Consider the following 22,759-nt stretch of genomic DNA (forward strand, 5'->3'; position numbering starts at 1 on the left):
GTACATGGGATATATGAATGTGGAGCTGAAGATAGTAAAAAAATGCTGCAGAGAACTAAAGAGAAACCCCAGAGGAATAAGCATAATTTATTAAATGTAATTCTCTCTGTTGGATCAAAAATACATATTCATGGTAACAATGTCTTCTATACTGGTTCTCTCCTTTCTTCTGTTCAGGTCTGGTTTCAAAACAGAAGGGCCAGAACACCAAAGAGGATTGATTCCAGGATAAGGATCGGGAACCATGCTGCAGCTCCTTATAGCCGGAGTGAAAGAACCCGTCCAAGAAGCAGCCTGGACAGCAGCCCAAGAAGCAGTCCAGGAAACCTCCAAAATATTCACATGCAACAATATTACCAGCCACACAACTTGCATTATGCTGAAAGCTATGGAGGAGCAGGGTTGTGGCAGCCACCTCTCAACACGCAACCAGGAGAGTGTGCCCCGCAACAGCAGAGCTCCCTGGAATTTGACCCTGCTTATTACCAGCAAGCTGCTTTTTGTGGAACTGGGCTTTCTGAGACTTCCCAGGCGAGCAACTGCCCAGTTCCATATTACGGTGAGGAGATGGTGAGGCAGCCTCCACCATCATCTGATAACTTCTTCATGGCATCAAGCACTTATGCTCCCTGGTCTGCAACGGGGAATTTTGCAGCTACAAATCCTGGACAAATGCAGAATGTTGATGGAAGTGGTTCGGACTCTCAGTTTTTCTCTTTAAGTCAGGTTCCATATTAGCATCCCAACTCCTTCCTTGCTATCCTGTACATATTTTCCAAGCTCCCTCTTTTAATGCCTTTTAATGTATGACTTCGATGTTTTGAATAAAGTTTGTTCCTTTACTAGCTTGTCTGGAGTCTTTCTTTAACTTTCCTTTTACTGAAACATTCACTTTCCTTTGTGCAAGCATATAAACATGGGCTTAATTTTTCCATAGAAAAAAGTCAGTTGCGCGGTACATGTGGTTCTAGAGATAAAAGGTCCCGTCTTCTAATGGCTGAAATATTCTTGAGACACATTTTAATGCACCAATGGCATTCTGTCCCTTTTCTTCTCTTTTTAAGTCTCTGTATCTGAGGCTACAGTAGGTGGCAATAAATGTGGTCGGACGTTGCTGTATTTTCTTTGTATGCAAAATAATGTTTGTAGATCCTGCTATAAGTAGATTTGGTAACACTTTTCTGTGTTAATAAGTTTGGTTTCCATTAATGAGTCTTCCATTTCTAAAAAAACCAGAAGTTTGAGATGGGGATATAAGGTTTAATTGATTTTCCTACCATAAGTGTGTTAAGTTGCTCTCCAAAGCTTTAAAGACATATAAGTTTAACTTGTATGTGCCTTAGCCTGCAACATGGGCATTTATATCTATTAAAAACTTTGTGGGGGGATATTGTGAACACTTTATTTCATTTTCTTGCTCTTAATCCCCCCCCCCAAGGTTTGTGCTCTACTGCCTTCAAAGAAGCTTTATGGGAGGGTTGCCTGTGAACTAGAGGTACCACTGTATATGCCTGAGGGAAGATAGCCGCGCCCTGTGGTGGCGCCTGGAGACCGGCTACCAGATAACCCTTAAGGGCTTCCCTCTCGACATTGTCTTCCCTTATTACGTTCCCGCAGAATCAGCGCTATAACGAACGTCTTGCTGGGGCAACGGGGGGGGGCGGGGGTGTCCTTCCCGCTCCTCTTTCTGGTTCCAACGGCCGCCCCTCCCCCACTCCCCCTCGCCTCGCCGCGTATAATCCAGGTTGGCGCCGCGCGCCGTTTCCCGCCCAAACCGCCCCCGCGCATGCGCCCCCGCCTGTCCTGCCTTGGCGCCCTTTGGCCACGGCTTCCCCTGCGGCGTCACACCGGCCGCCCTCCTTCTCCCTGCTCCTCCCCGCTCCTCCCCCGCCGTCCCCTCGGTCTCCTCTTCGCTCCCTCTTAACACAATGACCCCCCACCCCGCAGGGGGGACCCACCCGTGAGGCGAGATAAGCGCATTAGCATGTCTGGCCTCTGAGGAAGGCTGCCCCCTCTCGCCTTCCCTTCTGCTCCTGTCATTCCTTCGTCCTTCTGCTCCCCTCTGGCCCCTCCAGGCTCAGCGCGGGGGGGGGGGACCGGCTGGGCTGCCCTAAATCCGCCTCTGCTTGGGAGCTGGGTGTTCCTCCGCTTCCACTTCTACCCCACTCCAAATCTGCCCCTACAGCAGCTTCGGGGCAAAGAGGAGGCGCCACTGGTCTCTTTCCGCCTTTCTTCGCCATTTGATCTTGATCCCCCAACAATCTCCATTCTTCCCTGGGGGGGGGGGGACAGTTTTGGGACTCGTCTCAGGGGACCAAATGACCCCCCTGCAGGAGTAAGTCTGGCCAAGGTGGCTGGGACGTCAGCTCAGGCAAATGCCCCCTTTTTCATCTTTGCCTCCTTTTCTGAACCTGCCCCTGAGAATTCGGCTGGTGTTTTTCTCCCTCCTCCATAAGGAAAGCCCTGAGCACTAGCATTCCCTGGGCGGTTGCCAGATGATGAGGGGTGAGCACTCTGCACATGCCTGGGAGTAAACCATTTACCAGCGTCTGTTAGATTCCCTTAGGTGAGAAAAAGGGTTTCTAGAGTGATAGCCTAGATAGCCCAGAACTCATTGGAGGAAGAGTAAATGGTGACCACCACAGCACTGTCGAAAAGGAGGACAGTATTGGGGGTTAGGTTGCTATCGGTTTTCTGCCCAAAATCCCTAATAGAAAACACCCCTCGAGTTACAGCAAAGGTCAGTCTATTGAAACTGCCCCCTTAGGCGTCCTCCCAGTGTTAATTCAACACGTATTTCCGAGCAGAAACTTGACCTCCTGGTCTCTGTGTTTCAGTAGACATGAAGTTTAAATGTTCATTAAAACAACCACCATCACAGCGCTAATCTCAAATTGGCATGGCTACTGTTCATATTACGAAGTTACTTTGTGGTACATTCTGCTTTGAAATTTGTCAAATTACAATTTATGCGGTGAAACATTGTGATCTTTCAACCTTGGAGGAGAAAGGGACATAAGGTATAAACGAACTAGTAATAGTTTGAAACTGAGCTATGTATTTGATACCTAAACTTTGCTTGCTTGTTTTCCTTTTTTCGTCCTCCTACAAATAAAACCTATTCAATGTTCCGGGTTGCTATGTTCTTATGGTTTTTATTTACGGAATTTATACGCCGCCCTTCGGAGCCCAGATCGGCAAACAGAAACAGTACACACTTTAGAAACAAAAACAAAGCAAAAACATTTCGAACATTAAAAAAATAACAATTTTAAACACCTAAAAGCAATTTCAGTTAGGAAGAATCCTAAAAGTAATTATAGGAGGTTTGTTGGTTTGTTTTTTAAGCTATTCTTCTGCCCGCTGATCTCGGGGTTGTCAGGAACATTATTCAGCAGCCACCAAATGCCTGAGCAAACGGGAATATTTTCAAATTCCTAAGGAAACGCAATAATGATGAAGACGGGCAGCTCACTAGAGAGAGCATTCCGCAACCGGGGAACCTCTTTAAATGGGCTGGCCGTCCAGATTGAATTAAAGCAATTTAAACCAGCTACAACGGCACCGTCATTTTATTTATTTATTTAGGTTTTTAAAAGATTAACGTACGAATCCTAACTTGCAGGTACCAGCTTGGAAAAGGCATTCTTGGTGCAAGGAACTCCTCTTCTAAGATGGCGGGTGACCTTGCATATCCAATGCACCGTTTTTAAAAGAATGTAAGCTGTTTCCTAAGTCTTCAAAACCAGCAAAAAATGAGTGCAAATTTAATCATATGTTAATAAAATATAGCTTGCTTACATAGCTTAGATTTCTTTCTTCGGTTGCCGCCGCTCTTATGTATACCGTATTATTCGCATTTGATACGATTGCTGGCAGTTGCCAGAGCCTCCATCCAAGGCGATGTACTAATTTATTTAGACGGCAGATGCTGAAATGAGGGGTATTGGAATTAAGTTGTTCCAAGCTTCTTTGTCGATATGAAATAATTTATACTTGATTCTTTTTAGAACAACAACAAAACCTTTTTAAAAAGGAGAGTACCCGTTTAAGATACGAAGTGTGTGCTAAAGTGTGTGTGTGGGGGGGTGTTCTTTGGTTGGACCTCGCAAGTGTTATTTTTGTACAATGCGGGTGTGGCTTGGCAAAGAAAAGGTGTAGTAGGCGCCCGAAAGATCTCTCTCTCTCTCTCTCTCTCTCTCTCTCTCTCTCTCTCCCTCTCTCCCTCTCTCCCTCCCTCCCTCTCTCTCTCTCCCTCTCTCCCTCCCTCCCTCCCTCTCTCTCTCTCTCTCTCCCCCCCTCCCTCTCTCCCTCTCTCTCTCTCTCTCCTCTTCCGTTCAGATGAAGAGTCAATTGCCAAAGGGGTGTCGACGGAGGGAGGGGTTTGAGCCAGTCTGGCAAAGCAACTGATTTTTTGAAAGAGAATGTAACTGTTTCTATTGGTTGAGAAGCAAGGGTGAAACGCAAAAATGATGAAGACGGGGCAGCTGACTGGGAGGGCATTCCTCAACCGGGAAACCTCGTATTGGTAGAGAAGTAAGGGTGGGGTGACTCCCTCGTATTGGTTGAGAAGTAAGGGTGGGGTCGCCCAACGGAGATAAATGCCCAGACCGAATCCCCTGCAGAGTGAACGAACCAGAGGGAGTTTTTTTCATGATGGCAACCAACAAGGAAGGTAAGAGAAACTTTTAAAAAAATGATTATTAAGCCCTGAGCTTTCCATGTCTGGAGGAACATCGGCAAGCGTCGCTTCAGTTTAAGCTTGCCCAGCGCTTCCTTCAGATTTGCCTCTTTGTCTTTTCCCAGGAGGAAGCTACCCCAAAGTCGGAGGAGATAGGAGAAAAAGGACCGTTTTCACCCCTGCCCAAATCGAGCTTTTAAAGAAGGAGTTTGAAGAGAACCGGTACCCCGGATACGAGACCAGGGAGGCGCTGGCGAGGTGCATCGGAGTCGAAGAAGATCGTGTGCACGTAAGAATCGGGATGGTGGGGGCTCCCAAGACTTCCCTAAACCGCACATACTGGAACAATTTGAAACGCTCAGAATAATCCTTGCGTAGTCGCAGGCCTTAGTTCTCCCGGGTGCCTCTCAGCTTTTGGGGGGGGGGGGTGTATCGTGGATGTAAAGGCTTTTTGTACACGGTGGGTGGGTTGTGCTCCCTCCTTTTCAAATTTAGGAAGAAATTGTGCCCATACTTGTTCAGAAATCCTGGTTCCTGATTAAGGCTTCTTTTTCCTTCCCAGTAAATTTATGCACAGCACACATTCATTTAATGCAGATTCTGAGTTTTCTGAGATTCTGACCCCAAACAGGCCAGAACAAATGGGTAGGTCTTCTGAGTGAGCTATTTAAAATTACTATTACTATATTTATGGAATTTTAAAAACAATTGTCTTCCAGCACAAATGCACACAGATGTTAAGTCTTGTATGCAGCCATCCACTTGGCATTAACAAATGCTTGACAATTTCTTGCAGATGAAGCTCACATCCACAGGTTATACTTCAATAAAGAAAGTCTTGTGGAACTGTACACTTGTGCAGCTTTTAAAGGTGGCTTTTTCTGATACAGCAGAACAAAATACAGCCAAATAGCAGTATTTAGTCACTCCAACTTAGAATCTTTATGGTTAACAGTAACTGGATATTATGAACATGGGATATTTGAATGCGGAGCTGAAGAGAGTAGAAAAATGCTGCAGAGTACTAAAGAGAAACCCCAGAGGAATAAGCAGAATTTATTAAATGTAATTCTCTCTGTTGGATCAAAAAGACATATTCATGGTAACAATGTCTTCTATATTCACAGAACATAATGCCTATATGCCTTTCGCACAACACAAAACAAGTTAACGTAGGTTCTCCCACTGTCATATACTAATCTTTGCTTGGAAAGTGAAATTATGACCTACCCGTTTGGAAATAATGGGCATTTGGTTCTCTCCTTTCTTCTGTTCAGATCTGGTTTCAAAATAGACGAGCCAGAACACCAAAGAGGATAGGCTCCACGATACGGATCGGGAACCATGCTGCAGCTCCTTATAGCCACAGTGAAGGAACCCGTCCAAGAAGCAGCCTGGACAGCAGCCCAAGAAGCAGTCCAGGAAACCTCCAAAATATTCACATGGAACAATACTACCAGCCACAGAACTTGCATTATGCTGAAAGCAATAGAGGAGCAGGGTTGTGGCAGCCACCTCTCAACAACACGCAACCAGGAGAGCACCTCTCTGCCCCGCAACAGCAGAGCTCCCTGGAATTGAACCCTGCTTATTACCAGCAAGCTGCTTTTTGTGGAACTGGGCTTTATGAGACTTCCCAGGCGAGCAACTGCCCAGTTCCATATTACGGTGCGGAGATGGTGAGGCAGCCTCCACCATCAGCTGGGAACTTCTTCATGGCATCAAGCAGTTATACTCCCTGGTCTGCAACGGGGAATTATTCAGCTACAAATCCTGGACAAATGCAGAATGTTGATGGAAGTGGTTCGGACTCTCAGTTTTTCTCTTTAAGTCAGGTTCCAGATTAGCATCCCAACTCCTTCCTTGCTATCCTGTACATATTTTACAAGCTCCCTCTTTTAATGCCTTTTATTGTATTACTTTGATATTTTGAATAAAGTTTGTTCCTTTACTAGCTTGTCTGGAGTCTTGATTTAATTTTCCATTTACTGAAACATTCACTTTCCTGTGTGCAAGCATATAAACATGGGCTTAATTTTCCATAGAAAAAAGTCAGTTGTGAGGTACATGTGGTTCTAGAGATAAAAGGTCAGGTCTTCCCCCCCCCCCCCAGGTTAATTCCCCCCACCCCAAGGTTTGTGGTCTACTGCCTTCAAAGAAGCTTTATGGGAGGGTTGCCTGTGAACTAGAGGTACCACTGTATATGCCTGAGGGAAGATAGCCGCGCCCTGTGGTGGCGCCTGGGGAGCGGCTACGAGATAACTCTGAAGGGCTTCCCTCTCGACACTGTCTTCCCTTATTACGTTCCCGCAGAATCAGCGCTATAACGAACGTCTTGCTGGGGCAACGGGGGGGGGGGGGGCGGGGGTGTCCTTCCCGCTCCTCTTTCTGGTCCCTACGGCCGCCCCTCCCCCACTCCCTCTCGCGTCGCCGCGTAGAATCCAGGTTGGCGCCGCGCGCCGTTTCCCGCCCAAACCGCCCCCGCGCATGCGCCCCCGCCTGTCCTGCCTTCGCGCCTATTGGCCACGGCTTCCCCTGCGGCGTCGCCTTGGCCGCCGTCCTCCTCCTCCTCCCTGGTCTCCCCGCTTCCCCCCCTCCCCTCGGTCTCCTCTTCGCTCCCTCTTCACACAATGGCCCCCCTACCCCACCCCGCAGGGGGGACCCACCCAGGAGGCGAGATAAGCGCATTAGCATGTCTGGCCTCTGAGGAAGGCTGCCCCCTCTCGCCTTCCCTTCTGCTCCTTTCATTCCTTCGTCCTTCTGCTCCCCTCTGGCCCCTCCAGGCTCAGGGGGGGGGGCCGGCTGGGCTGCCCTAAATCCGCCTCTGCTTGGGAGCTGGATCTTCCTCACTTCCACTTCTACCCCACTCCAAAAATGCCTCTACAGCAGCCTCGGGGCAAAGAGGAGGCGCCACTGGTCTCTTCCCGCCTTTCTTCGCCATTTGATCTTGATCCCCCAACAATCTCCATTCTTCCCTGGGGGGGGGGGACAGTTTTGGGACTCGTCTCAGGGAACCAAATGACCCCCCTGCAGGAGTAAGTCTGGCCAAGGTGGCTGGGACGTCAGCTCAGGCAAATGCAACCCAGGGAGGATTTCACCCTGAAGCCTGTGCCCCCCTTTTCATCTTTGCCTCCCTCTGAACCTGCCCCTGGGAATTCGGCTGGTGTTTTTCTCCTTCCTCCATAAGGAAAGCCCTGAGCACTAGCATTCCCTGGGCGGTTGCCAAACGCTGAGGGGTGAGCACTCTGCACATGCCTGGGAGTAAACCATCTACCAGCTCCTGTTAGATTCCCTTAGGTGAGAGAAAGGGTTTCTAGAGTGATAGCCTAGTAGGTGCCTCCCAGAACTCATTGGAGGAAGACTAAATGGTGACCACCACAGCCCTGTCGAAAACGAGGACACAGATATCATTCAATGGGTCTGTGCTAATGTAGGTAATATTCATCTGTATGTTTGGAAGTATGGTTGATTCCCCCCTCCACAATTTTATTATTTTATCTGTTAGTAAACCACGTTGCAGTTTTTTGTTTTACAATCAAGTGGTGTATTCATTTAATGAAATAAACAAATGGCCAAAGGCAACTTAAAAACAATTACTGTAATTTAAATAGAAATATAATACTTCTCACCGTATTTAGGTGACCTGAATGCCTGCCTAGTCTGCTGTCCAAATGCTGACTTTTGGTGGGCATTTGTTTGAAAACTGCAGCTAGACTATAAAGCCTTTCAAAGAATGGTGTGTCTGCTATGTCTCTGTTCCAGCACTCTTTTGTTTAATCAAATTTCCACTATACTTTTCTTCAACAAGGCTACACTTTCTGAAAAACAACCTACTCACAATAGGCTTCAGAAACCACAAAGTTGCTGTCTAACAACCTGCAGATTGACACACTCACACATATTAATTAATTAATTAATTAATTACAGATCGTTCCAAAGAGCACCCACATTGAAGTATGATTTCTGGTAAAATAACTTATGGTGAAAAGAATCTTTAGGCAGTCTTAATGCATGGAAGCGTTACGGGTATTTAAAGAGCTTAGATGGTTATTTGAAGCTTGCTCTTTTAAAATATACATTGAGCTTTTGAAGGAAATGTCAAGACACAACTCCAGTTTTTCTGATATCTGCAGGCATAACACATTGCCCACAGTCAAATTGGACTTATTTGAGTAATATAATAATGTTAATATTTGAAACGGAAATGAGATGAAGTGGGTGTCGATCAGGGAGAGAGAGCTTTATTGGCAGTAGCACCCCAGCTATGGAACAGTGTCTTTCCTGGTGCCTTCTTTATCTTGTCTAAATAATCTAGTGAAGACCTTTTGGTTCACCCACATGGTTTAATTCTTTATTGAAGCTTGGGTGTTTTGTACTCTCTGTGATGCCATCCATATGAGTTGCAAAAGATGTTTTTGGTTCTCTTTTATCTTTGGTTGATCATGATTTTTAATTATTATAAATCAAGACAGATCCATATAGTCAGAAATACGCCCCTCTCAATCCCTACCATTTCATTTACTTATGTTCTGGGATTTGGCCCAGAATCTTAAAATTCATTGGTTTCGTAGGAGATCTGCCCCTGATTCCAAGCTACTCTGTGTATAACATAGGCAAAATGACAGAATCTACATGCTAGAACAGCTTTAGAGAGATAGATAAATGTAATACAATACATAAAAGGCAAGGTTAAAACAACTCCCAATTGAGATCAAAAAGCTAAGGTTGGAGGATAAAACCTGCAATAAGAACAAGATACAAAGCTGAAACTAAATCTAAATGTCTTCAGCTGACACATACAAAAACATCAAAGTGATGTCTCTGTGAGTGGAAGGTGCGGGATTTATTTCCCCACATCCATCTCTCTGAAAGAGGGAAAGAGTTGAGTGGTGGTGAAGAGAGGGCATCATTCCGCAGCAGAGACTGCTAAATAAGAGGGAGTCACCTTTTCTTTCAGTTGTTTTGCTAAACTGAGTCAATCCCCTCCCTCCCTCCCTGGCCACCCCTTTGGCCGTTGACTCTTCGGCCGCCAGTAATAACCAATTGACTTTGACCTACTTTAGGCTGTGATTTCGTCCTTAGCCCTTGGTTTTAAGCAGTGGTTCCAACCTTAAACTGCCAAGTCAGTGCAAGTAACTACGCCACAACTGAATAAAGTGGCGTGTCCCACACCTGCATCGTACATAAATCACACTTGCGGTCCAACCAAAGAACACGCCCCCCCTTTACAAGGTTGCACACCCTTCGTATCTGAAACGGAATGCAATCCCAAGCAATCCCTTCTCCGTGGGTTTGAGGGACTGACACAAGAGCCCTGCAATGCAAGTCTGTCGCAGCTCAAAGGTTGGGGGTTAGGTTGCTCTCGGTTTCCTACCCAAAATCCCTAATAGAAACACCCCTCGAGTTACAGCAAAGGTCAGCCTTATTGAAACTGCCCCCTTAGGCGTCCTCCCAGTGTTAATTCAACACTTCAACACGTATTTCCGAACAGAAACCTGACCTCCTGGTCCGTGTGTTTCAGTAGCCATGAAGTTTAAATGTTCATTAAAACAACCATCAGCAAAGCGCTAATATCAAATTGGCATTGCTACTGTTCATATTAGGAAGCTACTTTGTGGTACATTCTGCTTTGAAATTTGTCAAATTATAATTTATGCGGTGAAACATTGTGATCTTTGAATCCTGGAGGAGAAAGGGACATAATGTATAAACGAACTAGTAGTAGGTTGAAACGCAGCTATGTATTTGATACCTCAACTATGCTTGCTTGTTTTCCTTTCCTCGTCCTCCTACAAATAAACCCAATTATATGTTCTTATGGTTTTTATTTACTGAATTTATACGCCTTTCGGAGCTCACATCGGCAAACAGAAACAGTACACACTTTAAAAACAAAAACAAAGCAAAAACATTCTAAAACATTTCGAACATTTAAAAAATAACAATTGCAAACACCTAAAAGCAATTTCAGTTAGGAAGAATCCTAAAAGTAATTATAGGAGGTTTGTTGGTTTGTTTTTTCAACTATTCTTCTGTCCGCTGATCTCGGGGTTGTCAGGAACATTATTCTGCAGCCACCAAATGCCTGAACAAACAGGAATATTTTCAAATTCCTAATGAAACGCAATAATGATGAAGACGGAGCAGCTCACTAGAGAGAGCATTCCGCAACCGGGGAACCTCTTTAAATGGGCTGGCCGTCCAGATTGAATTAAAGCAAATTAAACCAACTACAACGGCACTGTCGTCTTATTTATTTATTTGGGTTTATAAAAGATTAACATACGAATCCTAACTTGCAGGTACCAGTTTGGAAAAGGCATTCTTGGTGCAAGGAACTCCTCTTCTAAGATGGCGGGTGACCTTGAATATCCAATGCACCGTTTTTAAAAGAACTTAAGCTGTTTCCTAAGTCTTCAAAACTAGTGAAAAATGAATGCAAATTTAATCATATGTTAATAAAATATAGCTTGCTTACATAGCTTAGATTTCTTTCTTCGGTTGCCGCCGCTCTTATGCATACCGTACTATTCGCATTTGATACGATTGCTGGCAGTTGCCAGAGCCTCCATCCAAGGCGATGTACTAATTTATTTAGACGGCAGATGCTGAAATGAGGGGTATTGGAATTAATTTGTTCCAAGCTTCTTTGTCGATATGAAAAAATTTATACTTGGTTCTTTTTAGAACAACAACAAAACCTTTTTAAAAAGGAGAGTACCCGTTTAAGATACGAAGTGTGTGCTAAAGTGTGTGTGTGGGGGGGGGTTCTTTGGTTGGACCTCGCAAGTGTCATTTTTGTACAATGCGGGTGTGGCTTGGCAAAGAAAAGGTGTAGTAGGCGCCCGAAAGATCTCTCCCCCCCCCTCTCTCTCTCCCCCTCTCCCTCTCTGCCTCTCTCTCTCTCTCTCTCTCTCTCTCCCCCCCTCCCTCTCTCCCTCTCTCTCTCTCTCCTCTTCCGTTCAGATGAAGAGTCAATTGCCAAAGGGGTGTCGACGGAGGGAGGGGTTTGAGCCAGTTTGGCAAAGCAACTGATTTTTTGAAAGAGAATGTAACTGTTTCTATTGGTTGAGAAGCAAGGGTGAAACGCAAAAATGATGAAGACGGGGCAGCTGACTGGGAGGGCATTCCTCAACCGGGAAACCTCGTATTGGTAGAGAAGTAAGGGTGGGGTGACTCCCTCGTATTGGTTGAGAAGTAAGGGTGCGGTCGCCCAACGGAGATAAATGCCCAGACCGAATCCCCTGCAGAGTGAACGAACCAGAGGGAGTTTTTTTTTCATGATGGCAACCAACAAGGAAGGTAAGAGAAACTTTTAAAAAAATGATTATTAAGCCCTGAGCTTTCCATGTCTGGAGGAACATCGGCAAGCGTCGCTTCAGTTTAAGCTTGCCCAGCGCTTCCTTCAGATTTGCCTCTTTGTCTTTTCCCAGGAGGAAGCTACCCCAAAGTCGGAGGAGATAGGAGAAAAAGGACCGTTTTTAGCCCATCTCACGTCGAGCTCCTAAAAAAGTCCTTTGAAAAGAACCAGTACCCCGGATACGAGACCAGGGAGGCGCTGGCGAGGTGCATCGGAGTCGAAGAAGATCGTGTGCACGTAAGAATCGGGATGGTGGGGGCTCCCAAGACTTCCCTAAACCGCACATACTGGAAGAATTTGAAACGCTCAGAATAATCCTTGCGTAGTCGAAGGCCTTAGTTCTCTCGGGTGCCTCTCAGCTTTTTTTGGGGGGGGGGGTGTATCGTGGATGTAAAGGCTTTTTGTGCTCCCTCCTTTTCAAATTTAGGAAGAAATTGTGCCCATACTTGTTCAGAAATCCTGGTTCTTGATTAAGGCTTCTATTTCCTTCCCAGTAAATTTATGCACAGCACACATTCATTTAATGCAGATTCTGAGTTTTCTGAGATTCTGACCCCAAACAGGGCAGAACAAATGGGTAGGTCTTCTGAGTGAGGTATTTAAAATTACTATTACTATATTTATGGAATTTTTAAAACAATTGCCTTCCAGCACAAATGCACACAGAGATGTTAAGTCTTGTATGCAGGCATCTACTTGGCATTAACAAATGCTTGACAATTTCTTACAGATGAAGCTCACATCCACAGGTTATACTTCAATAAAGAAAGTCTTGTGGAACTGTACACTTGTGCAGCTTTTAAAGGTTTTTTTTCTGATACTGCGGAACAAAATACAGCCAAATAGCAGTATTTAGTCATTCCAACTTAGAATCTTTATGATTAACAGTAATTGGATATTATGAACATGGGATATTTGAATGCGGAGCTGAAGAGAGTAGAAAAATGCTGCAGAGTACTAAAGAGAAACCCCAGAGGAATAAGCATAATTTATTAAATGTAATTCTCTCTGTTGGATCAAAAAGACATATTCATGGTAACAATGTCTTCTATATTCACAGAACATAATGCCTATATGCCTTTCACACAACACAAGACAAATTAATGTAGGTTCTCCCACTGTCATACGCTAATCTTTGCTTGGTTGTTGTACCTGAAAGTGAAATTATGACCTACCTGTTTGGAAATAATGGGCATTTGGTTCTCTCCTTTCTTCTGTTCAGATCTGGTTTCAAAACAGAAGGGCCAGAACACCAAAGAGGATTGGTTCCAGGATAAGGATCGGGAACCATGCTGCAGCTCCTTATAGCCACAGTGAGAGAACCCGTCCAAGAAGCAGCCTGGACAGCAGCCCAAGAAGCAGTCCAGGAAACCTCCAAAATATTCACATGGAACAATACTACCAGCCACAGAACTTGCATTATGCTGAAAGCAATAGAGGAGCAGGGTTGTGGCAGCCACCTCTCAACAACACGCAACCAGGAGAGTGTGCCCCGCAACAGCAGAGCTCCCTGGAATTGAACCCTGCTTATTACCAGCAAGCTGCTTTTTGTGGAACTGGGCTTTATGAGACTTCCCAGGCGAGCAACTGCCCAGTTCCATATTACGGTGCGGAGATGGTGAGGCAGCCTCCACCATCAGCTGGGAACTTCTTCATGGCATCAAGCAGTTATACTCCCTGGTCTGCAACGGGGAATTATTCAGCTACAAATCCTGGACAAATGCAGAATGTTGATGGAAGTGCTTCGGACTCTCAGTTTTTCTCTTTAAGTCAGTTTCCAGATTAGCATCCCAACTCCTTCCTTGCTATCCTGTACATATTTTACAAGCTCCCTCTTTTAATGCCTTTTATTGTATTACTTTGATATTTTGAATAAAGTTTGTTCCTTTACTAGCTTGTCTGGAGTCTTGATTTAATTTTCCATTTACTGAAACATTCACTTTCCTGTGTGCAAGCATATAAACATGGGCTTAATATTTCCATAGAAAAAAGTCAGTTGTGAGGTACATGTGGTTCTAGAGATAAAAGGTCAGGTCTCCCCCCCCCCCCCCAGGTTAATTCCCCCCACCCCAAGGTTTGTGGTCTACTGCCTTCAAAGAAGCTTTATGGGAGGGTTGCCTGTGAACTAGAGGTACCACTGTATATGCCTGAGGGAAGATAGCCGCGCCCTGTGGTGGCGCCTGGGGAGCGGCTACGAGATAACTCTGAAGGGCTTCCCTCTCGACATTGTCTTCCCTTATTACGTTCCCGCAGCATCAGCGCTATAACGAACGTCTTGCTGGGGCAACGGGGGGGGCGGGGGTGTCCTTCCCGCTCCTCTTTCTGGTCCCAACGGCCGCCCATCCCCCACTCCCTCTCGCTTCGCCTCATAGAATCCAGGTTGACGACGCGCGCCGTTTCCCGCCCAAACCGCTCCCGCGCATGCGCCCCCGCCTGTCCTGCCTTCGTGCCTTTTGGCCACGGCTTCCCCTGCGGCGTCACCCCGGCCGCCCTCCTCCTCCTCCTCCCTGGTCTCCCCACTTTCCCCCCCCTCCTCTTCGCTCCCTCTTAACACAATGGCCCCCTCACCCCACCCCTCAGGGGTGACCCACCCAGGAGGCGAGATAAGCGCATTAGCATGTCTGGCCTCTGAGGAAGGCTGCCCCCTCTCGCCTTCCCTTCTGCTCCTTTCATTCCTCCATCCTTCTGCTCCCCTCTGGCCCCTCCAGGCTCAGCGCCCCAGGGCAGGGGGGGGGGGACCGACTGGGCTGCGCTAAATCCGCCTCTGCTTGGGAGCTGGATCTTCCTCACTTCCACTTCTACCCCACTCCAAATCTGCCTCTACAGCAGCTTCGGGGCGAAGAGGAGGCGCCACTCTTCCCGCCTTTCTTCGCCATTTGATCTTGATCCCCCAACAATCTCCATTCTTCCCTGGGGGGGGGCAGTTTTGGGAATCGTCTCAGGGGACCAAATGTCTTGGGCCGGCCCTGCTGACCCCCCTGCAGGAGTAAGTCTGGCCAAGGTGGCTGGGACGTCAGCTCAGGCAAATGCAACCCAGGGAGGATTTCACCCTGAAGCCTGTGCCCCCTTTTCATCTTTGCCTCCTTTTCTTAACCTGCCCCTGGGAATTCGGCTGGTGTTTTTCTCCCTCCTCCATAAGGAAAGCCCTGAGCACTAGCATTCCCTGGGCGGTTGCCAGATGATGAGGGGTGAGCACTCTGCACATGCCTGGGAGTAAACCATCTACCAGCTCCTGTTAGATTCCCTTAGGTGAGAGAAAGGGTTTCTAGAGTGATAGCCTAGTAGGTGCCTCCCAGAACTCATTGGAGGAAGAGTAAATGGTGACCACCACAGCCCTGTCGAAAACGAGGACACAGATATCATTCAATGGGTCTGTGCTAATGAAGGTTATATTAATCTGTATGTTTTGAAGTATGGTTGATTCCCACCCCCCTCAATTTTATTATTTTATCTGTTAGTAAACCACGTTGCAGTTTTTTGTTTTACAATCAAGTGGTGTATACATTTAATGAAATAAACAAATGGCCAAAGGCAACTTAAAAACAATTACTGTAATTTAAATAGAAATATAATACTTCTCACCGTATTTAGGTGACCTGAATGCCTGCCTAGTCTGCTGTCCAAATGCTGACTTTTGGTGGGCATTTGTTTGAAAACTGCAGCTAGACCATAAAGCCTTTCAAAGAATGGTGTGTCTGCTATGTCTCTGTTCCAGCACTCTTTTGTTTAATCAAATTTCCACTATACTTTTCTTCAACAAGGCTACACTTTGTGAAAAACAACCTACTCACAATGGGCTTCAGAAACCACAAAGTTGCTGTCTAACAACCTGCAGATTGACACACTCACACATATTAATTAATTAATTAATTAATTAATTACAGATCGTTCCAAAGAGCACCCACATTGAAGTATGATTTCCGGTAAAATAACTTATGGTGAAAAGAATCTTTAGGCAATCTTAATGCATGGAAGCGTTATGGGTATTTAAAGAGCTTAGATGGTTATTTGAAGCTTGCTCTTTTAAAATATACATTGAGCTTTTGAAGGAAATGTCAAGACACAACTCCAGTTTTTCTGATATCTGCAGGCATAACACATTGCCCACAGTCAAACTGGACTTATTTGAGTAATATAATAATTTTAATATTTGAAACGGAAATGAGATGAAGTGGGTGTCGATCAGGGAGAGAGAGCATTATTGGCAGTAGCACCCCAGCTATGGAACAGTGAGTCTTTCCTGGTGCCTTCTTTATCTTCTCTAAATCATCTAGTAAAGACCTTTTGGTTCACCCACATGGTTTAATTCTTTATTGAAGCTTGGGTGTTTTATACTCTCTGTGATGCCATCCATATAAGTTGCAAAAGATGTTTTTGGTTCTCTTTTATCTTTGGTTGATCATGATTTTTAATTATTATAAATCAAGAAAGATCCATATAGTCAGAAATACGTCCCTCTCAATCCCTACCATTTCATTTACTTATGTTCTGGGATTTGGCGCCCAGAATCTTAAAATTCATTAGGAGATCTGCCCCTGATTCCAAGCTACTCTGTGTATAACATAGGCAAAATGACAGAATTTACATGCTAGAACAGCTTTAGAGAGATAGATAAATGTAATACAATACATAAAAGGCAAGATTAAAACAACTCCCAATTGAGATCAAAAAGCTAAGGTTGGAGGATAAAACCTGCAATAAGAACAAGATACAAAGCTGAAACTAAATCTAAATGTCTTCAGCTGACACATACAAAAACATCAAAGTGATGTCTCTGTGAGTGGAAGGTGCGGGATTTATTTCCCCACATCCATCTCTCTGAAAGAGGGAAAGAGTTGAGTGGTGGTGAAGAGAGGGCATCATTCCGCAGCAGAGACTGCTAAATAAGAGGGAGTCACCTTTTCTTTCAGTTGTTTTGCTAAACTGAGTCAATCCCCTCCCTCCCTCCCTGGGCCACCCCTTTGGCCGTTGACTCTTCGGCCGCCAGTAATAACCAATTGACTTTGACCTACTTTAGTCTGTGATTTCGTCCTTAGCCCTTGGTTTTAAGCAATGGTTCCAACCTTAAACTGCTGTTGATTCCAAGAAACGACAGACTAGCTGAGGTCGTTTATTGCATTTTAAATTGTATTCACTGCATGTGAAAAAGCAATAAAATACATTTTAAAAACCGGCGTTGATATGCTTAATATTTCGCTGTTGGCCCGTTTCGAGCAGTGGTTCCAACCTTAAACTGCCAAGTCAGTGCAAGTAACTACGCCACAACTGAATAAAGTGGCGTGTCCCACACCTGCATCGTACATAAATCACACTTGCGGTCCAACCAAAGAACACGCCCCCCCTTTACAAGGTTGCACACCCTTCGTATCTGAAACGGAATGCAATCCCAAGCAATCCCTTCTCCGTGGGTTTGAGGGACTGACACAAGAGCCCTGCAATGCAAGTCTGTCGCAGCTCAAAGGTTGGGGGTTAGGTTGCTCTCGGTTTCCTACCCAAAATCCCTAATAGAAGGTCAGCCTTATTGAAACTGCCCTATTAGGCGTCCTCCCAGTGTTAATTCAACACTTCAACACGTATTTCCGAACAGAAACCTGACCTCCTGGTCCGTGTGTTTCAGTAGCCATGAAGTTTAAATGTTCATTAAAACAACCATCAGCAAAGCGCTAATATCAAATTGGCATTGCTACTGTTCATATTAGGAAGTTACTTTGTGGTACATTCTGCTTTGAAATTTGTCAAATTATAATTTATGCGGTGAAACATTGTGATCTTTGAATCTTGGAGGAGAAAGGGACATAATGTATAAACGAAGTAGTAATAGGTTGAAACGCAGCTATGTATTTGATACCTCAACTATGCTTGCTTGTTTTCCTTTCCTCGTCCTCCTACAAATAAACCCAATTATATGTTCTTATGGTTTTTATTTACTGAATTTATACGCCGCCCTTCGGAGCCCACATCGGCAAACAGAAACAGTACACACTTTAAAAACAAAAACAAAGCAAAAACATTCTAAAACATTTCGAACATTAAAAAAATAACAATTGCAAACACCTAAAAGCAATTTCAGTTAGGAAGAATCCTAAAAGTAATTATAGGAGGTTTGTTGGTTTGTTTTTTCAACTATTCTTCTGTCCGCTGATCTCGGGATTGTCAGGAACATTATTCTGCAGCCACCAAATGCCTGAACAAACAGGAATATTTTCAAATTCCTAATGAAACGCAATAATGATGAAGACGGGCAGCTCACTAGAGAGAGCATTCCGCAACCGGGGAACCTCTTTAAATGGGCTGGCCGTCCAGATCGAATTAAAGCAAATTAAACCAACTACAACGGCACTGTCGTCTTATTTATTTATTTGGGTTTATAAAAGATTAACATACGAATCCTAACTTGCAGGTACCAGCTTGGAAAAGGCATTCTTGGTGCAAGGAACTCCTCTTCTAAGATGGCGGGTGACCTTGAATATCCAATGCACCGTTTTTAAAAGAACGTAAGCTGTTTCCTAAGTCTTCAAAACTAGCGAAAAATGAATGCAAATTTAATAATATGTTAATAAAATATAGATTGCTTACATAGCTTAGATTTATTTCTTCGGTTGCCGCCGCTCTTATGTATACCGTATTATTCGCATTTGATACGATTGCTGGCAGTTGCCAGAGCCTCCATCCAAGGCGATGTACTAATTTATTTAGACGGCAAAGGCTGAAATGAGGGGTATTGGAATTAATTTGTTCCAAGCTTCTTTGTCGATATGAAAAGAATTATACTTGGTTCTTTTTAGAACAACAACAAAACCTTTTTAAAAAGGAGAGTACCCGTTTAAGATACGAAGTGTGTGCTAAAGTGTGTGTGGGGGGGTGTTCTTTGGTTGGACCTCGCAAGTGTCATTTTTGTACAATGCGGGTGTGGCTTGGCAAAGAAAAGGTGTAGTAGGCGCCCGAAAGATCTCTCCCCCCCCCTCTCTCCCTCTCTCTCTCTCTCTCTCTCTCTCTCTCCCTCCCTCCCTCTCTCCCTCTCTCTCTCTCCTCTTCCGTTCAGATGAAGAGTCAATTGCCAAAGGGGTGTCGACGGAGGGAGGGGTTTGAGCCAGTTTGGCAAAGCAACTGATTTTTTGAAAGGGAATGTAACTGTTTCTATTGGTTGAGAAGCAAGGGTAAAACGCAAAAATGATGAAGACGGGGCAGCTGACTGGGAGGGCATTCCGCAACCGGGGAACCTCGTATTGGTAGAGAAGTAAGGGTGGGGTGACTCCCTCGTATTGGTTGAGAAGTAAGGGTGGGGTCGCCCAACGGAGATAAATGCCCAGACCGAATCCCCTGCAGAGTGAACGAACCAGAGGGAGTTTTTTTTTCATGATGGCAACCAACAAGGAAGGTAAGAGAAACTTTTAAAAAAATGATTATTAAGCCCTGAGCTTTCCATGTCGGGAGGAACATCGGCAAGCGTCGCTTCAGTTTAAGCTTGCCCAGCGCTTCCTTCAGATTTGCCTCTTTGTCTTTTCCCAGGAGGAAGCTACCCCAAAGTCGGAGGAGATAGGAGAAAAAGGACCGTTTTCACCCCTGCCCAAATCGAGCTTTTAAAGAAGGAGTTTGAAGAGAACCGGTACCCCGGATACGAGACCAGGGAGGCGCTGGCGAGGTGCATCGGAGTCGAAGAAGATCGTGTGCACGTAAGAATCGGGATGGTGGGGGCTCCCAAGACTTCCCTAAACCGCACATACTGGAAGAATTTGAAACACTCAGAATAATCCTTGCGTAGTCGAAGGCCTTAGTTCTCCCGGGTGCCTCTCAGCTTTTTTGGGGGGGGGGGTGTATCGTGGATGTAAAGGCTTTTTGTAAACGGTGGGTGGGTTGTGCTCCCTCCTTTTCAAATTTAGGAAGAAATTGTGCCCATACTTGTTCAGAAATCCTGGTTCCTGATTAAGGCTTCCTTTTCCTTCCCTGTAAATTTATGCACAGCACACATTCATTTAATGCAGATTCTGAGTTTTCTGAGATTCTGACCCCAAACAGGCCAGAACAAATGGGTAGGTCTTCTGAGTGAGCTATTTAAAATTACTATTACTATATTTATGGAATTTTAAAAACAATTGTCTTCCAGCACAAATGCACACAGATGTTAAGTCTTGTATGCAGGCATCTACTTGGCATTAACAAATGCTTGACAATTTCTTGCAGATGAAGCTCACATCCACAGGTTATACTTCAATAAAGAAAGTCTTGTGGAACTGTACACTTGTGCAGCTTTTAAAGGTGGTTTTTTCTGATACAGCAGAACAAAATACAGCCAAATAGCAGTATTTAGTCACTCCAACTTAGAAGCTTTATGATTAACAATAACTGGAGATTATGAACATGGGATATTTGAATGTGGAGCTGAAGAGAGTAGAAAAATGCTGCAGATAACTAAAGAGAAACCCCAGAGGAATAAGCATAATTTATTGAATGTAATTCTCTCTGTTGGATCAAAAAGACATATTCATGGTAACAATGTCTTCTATATTCACAGAACATAATGCCTATATGCCTTTCGCACAACACAAAACAAGTTAACGTAGGTTCTCCCACTGTCATATACTAATCTTTGCTTGGTTGTTGTACCTGAAAGTGAAATTATGACCTACCCGTTTGGAAATAATGGGCATTTGGTTCTCTCCTTTCTTCTGTTCAGATCTGGTTTCAAAATAGACGAGCCAGAACACCAAAGAGGATAGGTTCCAGGATAAGGATCGGGAACCATGCTGCAGCTCCTTATAGCCACAGTGAAGGAACCCGTCCAAGAAGCAGCCTGGACAGCAGCTCAAGAAGCAGTCCAGGAAACCTCCAAAATATTCACATGGAACAATATTACCAGCCACAGAACTTGCATTATGCTGAAAGCTATGGAGGAGCAGGGTTGTGGCAGCCACCTCTCAACAACACGCAACCAGGAGAGTGTGCCCCGCAACAGCAGAGCTCCCTGGAATTTGACCCTGCTTATTACCAGCAAGCTGCTTTTTGTGGAACTGGACTTTGTGAGACTTCCCAGGCGAGCAACTGCCCAGTTCCATATTACGGTGCGGAGATGGTGAGGCAGCCTCCACCATCAGCTGGGAACTTCTTCATGGCATCAAGCAGTTATACTCCCTGGTCTGCAACGGGGAATTATTCAGCTACAAATCCTGGACAAATGCAGAATGTTGATGGAAGTGCTTCGGACTCTCAGTTTTTCTCTTTAAGTCAGGTTCCAGATTAGCATCCCAACTCCTTCCTTGCTATCCTGTACATATTTTACAAGCTCCCTCTTTTAATGCCTTTTATTGTATTAGTTTGATATTTTGAATAAAGTTTGTTCCTTTACTAGCTTGTCTGGAGTCTTGATTTAATTTTCCATTTACTGAAACATTCACTTTCCTGTGTGCAAGCATATAAACATGGGCTTAATATTTCCATAGAAAAAAGTCAGTTGTGAGGTACATGTGGTTCTAGAGATAAAAGGTCAGGTCTTCCCTCCCCCCCCAGGTTACTTCCCCCCACCCCAAGGTTTGTGGTCTACTGCCTTCAAAGAAGCTTTATGGGAGGGTTGCCTGTGAACTAGAGGTACCACTGTATATGCCTGAGGGAAGATAGCCGCGCCCTGTGGTGGCGCCTGGGGAGCGGCTACGAGATAACTCTGAAGGGCTTCCCTCTCGACACTGTCTTCCCTTATTACGTTCCCGCAGAATCAGCGCTATAACGAACGTCTTGCTGGGGCAACGGGGGGGGGGGGGCGGGGGTGTCCTTCCCGCTCCTCTTTCTGGTTCCAACGGCCGCCCATCCCCCACTCCCTCTCGCCTCGCCTCATAGAATCCAGGTTGACGACGCGCGCCGTTTCCCGCCCAAACCGCTCCCGCGCATGCGCCCCCGCCTGTCCTGCCTTCGCGCCCTTTGGCCACGGCTTCCCCTGCGGCGTCGCCTTGGCCGCCCTCCTCCTCCTCCTCCCTGGTCTCCCCGCTTCTCCCCCCGTCCCCTCGGTCTCCTCTTCGCTCCCTCTTAACACAATGGCCCCCCTACCCCACCCCGCAGGGGGGACCCACCCGTGAGGCGAGATAAGCGCATTAGCATGTCTGGCCTCTGAGGAAGGCTGCCCCCTCTCGCCTTCCCTTCTGCTCCTTTCATTCCTTCATCCTTCTGCTCCCCTGTGGCCCCTCCAGGCTCAGCGCCCCAGGGCAGGGGGGGGGGGGACCGACTGGGCTGCCCTAAATCCGCCTCTGCTTGGGAGCTGGATCTTCCTCACTTCCACTTCTACCCCACTCCAAATCTGCCTCTACAGCAGCTTCGGGGCGAAGAGGAGGCGCCACTCTTTCCGCCTTTCTTCGACATTTGATCTTGATCCCCCAACAATCTCCATTCTCCCCTTCTTCCCTGGGGGGGGGCAGTTTTGGGACTCGTCTCGGGGGACCAAATGACCCCCCTGCAGGAGTAAGTCTGGCCAAGGTGGCTGGGACGTCAGCTCAGGCAAATGCAACCCAGGGAGGATTTCACCCTGAAGCCTGTGCCCCTTTTTCATCTTTGCCTCCTTTTCTGAACCTGCCCCTGGGAATTCGGCTGGTGTTTCTCTCCCTCCTCCATAAGGAAATCCCTGAGGGCCCTCACACTAGCATTCCCTGGGCGGTTGCCAGATGATGAGGGGTGAGCACTCTGCACATGCCTGGGAGTAAACCATCTACCAGCTCCTGTTAGATTCCCTTAGGTGA

General features: G+C 45.8%; 3 protein-coding genes across 7 annotated transcripts in view; 2 read left to right on the plus strand and 1 right to left on the minus strand.

Moving 5' to 3' along the window:
- The window catches only part of LOC308477548 (uncharacterized protein), a gene marked incomplete at its 3' end in the record, with an annotated part of 39,727 nt that extends 33,199 nt beyond the window's left edge, over positions 1-6,528 (plus strand). For all 5 annotated transcript variants that reach the window (XM_081006274.1, XM_081006276.1, XM_081006273.1 and 2 more), the window contains 2 exons: positions 4,807-4,970; positions 5,959-6,528. In XM_081006274.1, coding sequence (XP_080862400.1) covers positions 4,807-4,970; positions 5,959-6,528 — 734 coding nt within the window. The remainder of the gene's footprint in view (positions 1-4,806; positions 4,971-5,958) is intronic.
- The window catches only part of LOC308477552 (uncharacterized protein), a 192,329-nt gene that overhangs the window by 7,975 nt on the left and 161,595 nt on the right, over positions 1-22,759 (minus strand). The gene's annotated exons all lie outside the window — the stretch shown is intronic.
- Positions 11,965-21,348, plus strand: LOC308477626 (uncharacterized protein; the record flags this gene model as incomplete). The annotated part of the gene is made up of 3 exons (XM_081006354.1): positions 11,965-11,983; positions 12,115-12,278; positions 20,716-21,348. The coding sequence occupies 3 exons, from the start codon at positions 11,965-11,967 to the stop codon at positions 21,277-21,279; spliced, it is 747 nt and encodes a 248-aa protein (XP_080862480.1). The 3' UTR covers positions 21,280-21,348.

Source organism: Podarcis pityusensis (assembly GCF_964106645.2).
Source record: "Podarcis pityusensis genome assembly, chromosome: 5".
NCBI lineage: Eukaryota > Metazoa > Chordata > Lepidosauria > Squamata > Lacertidae > Podarcis > Podarcis pityusensis.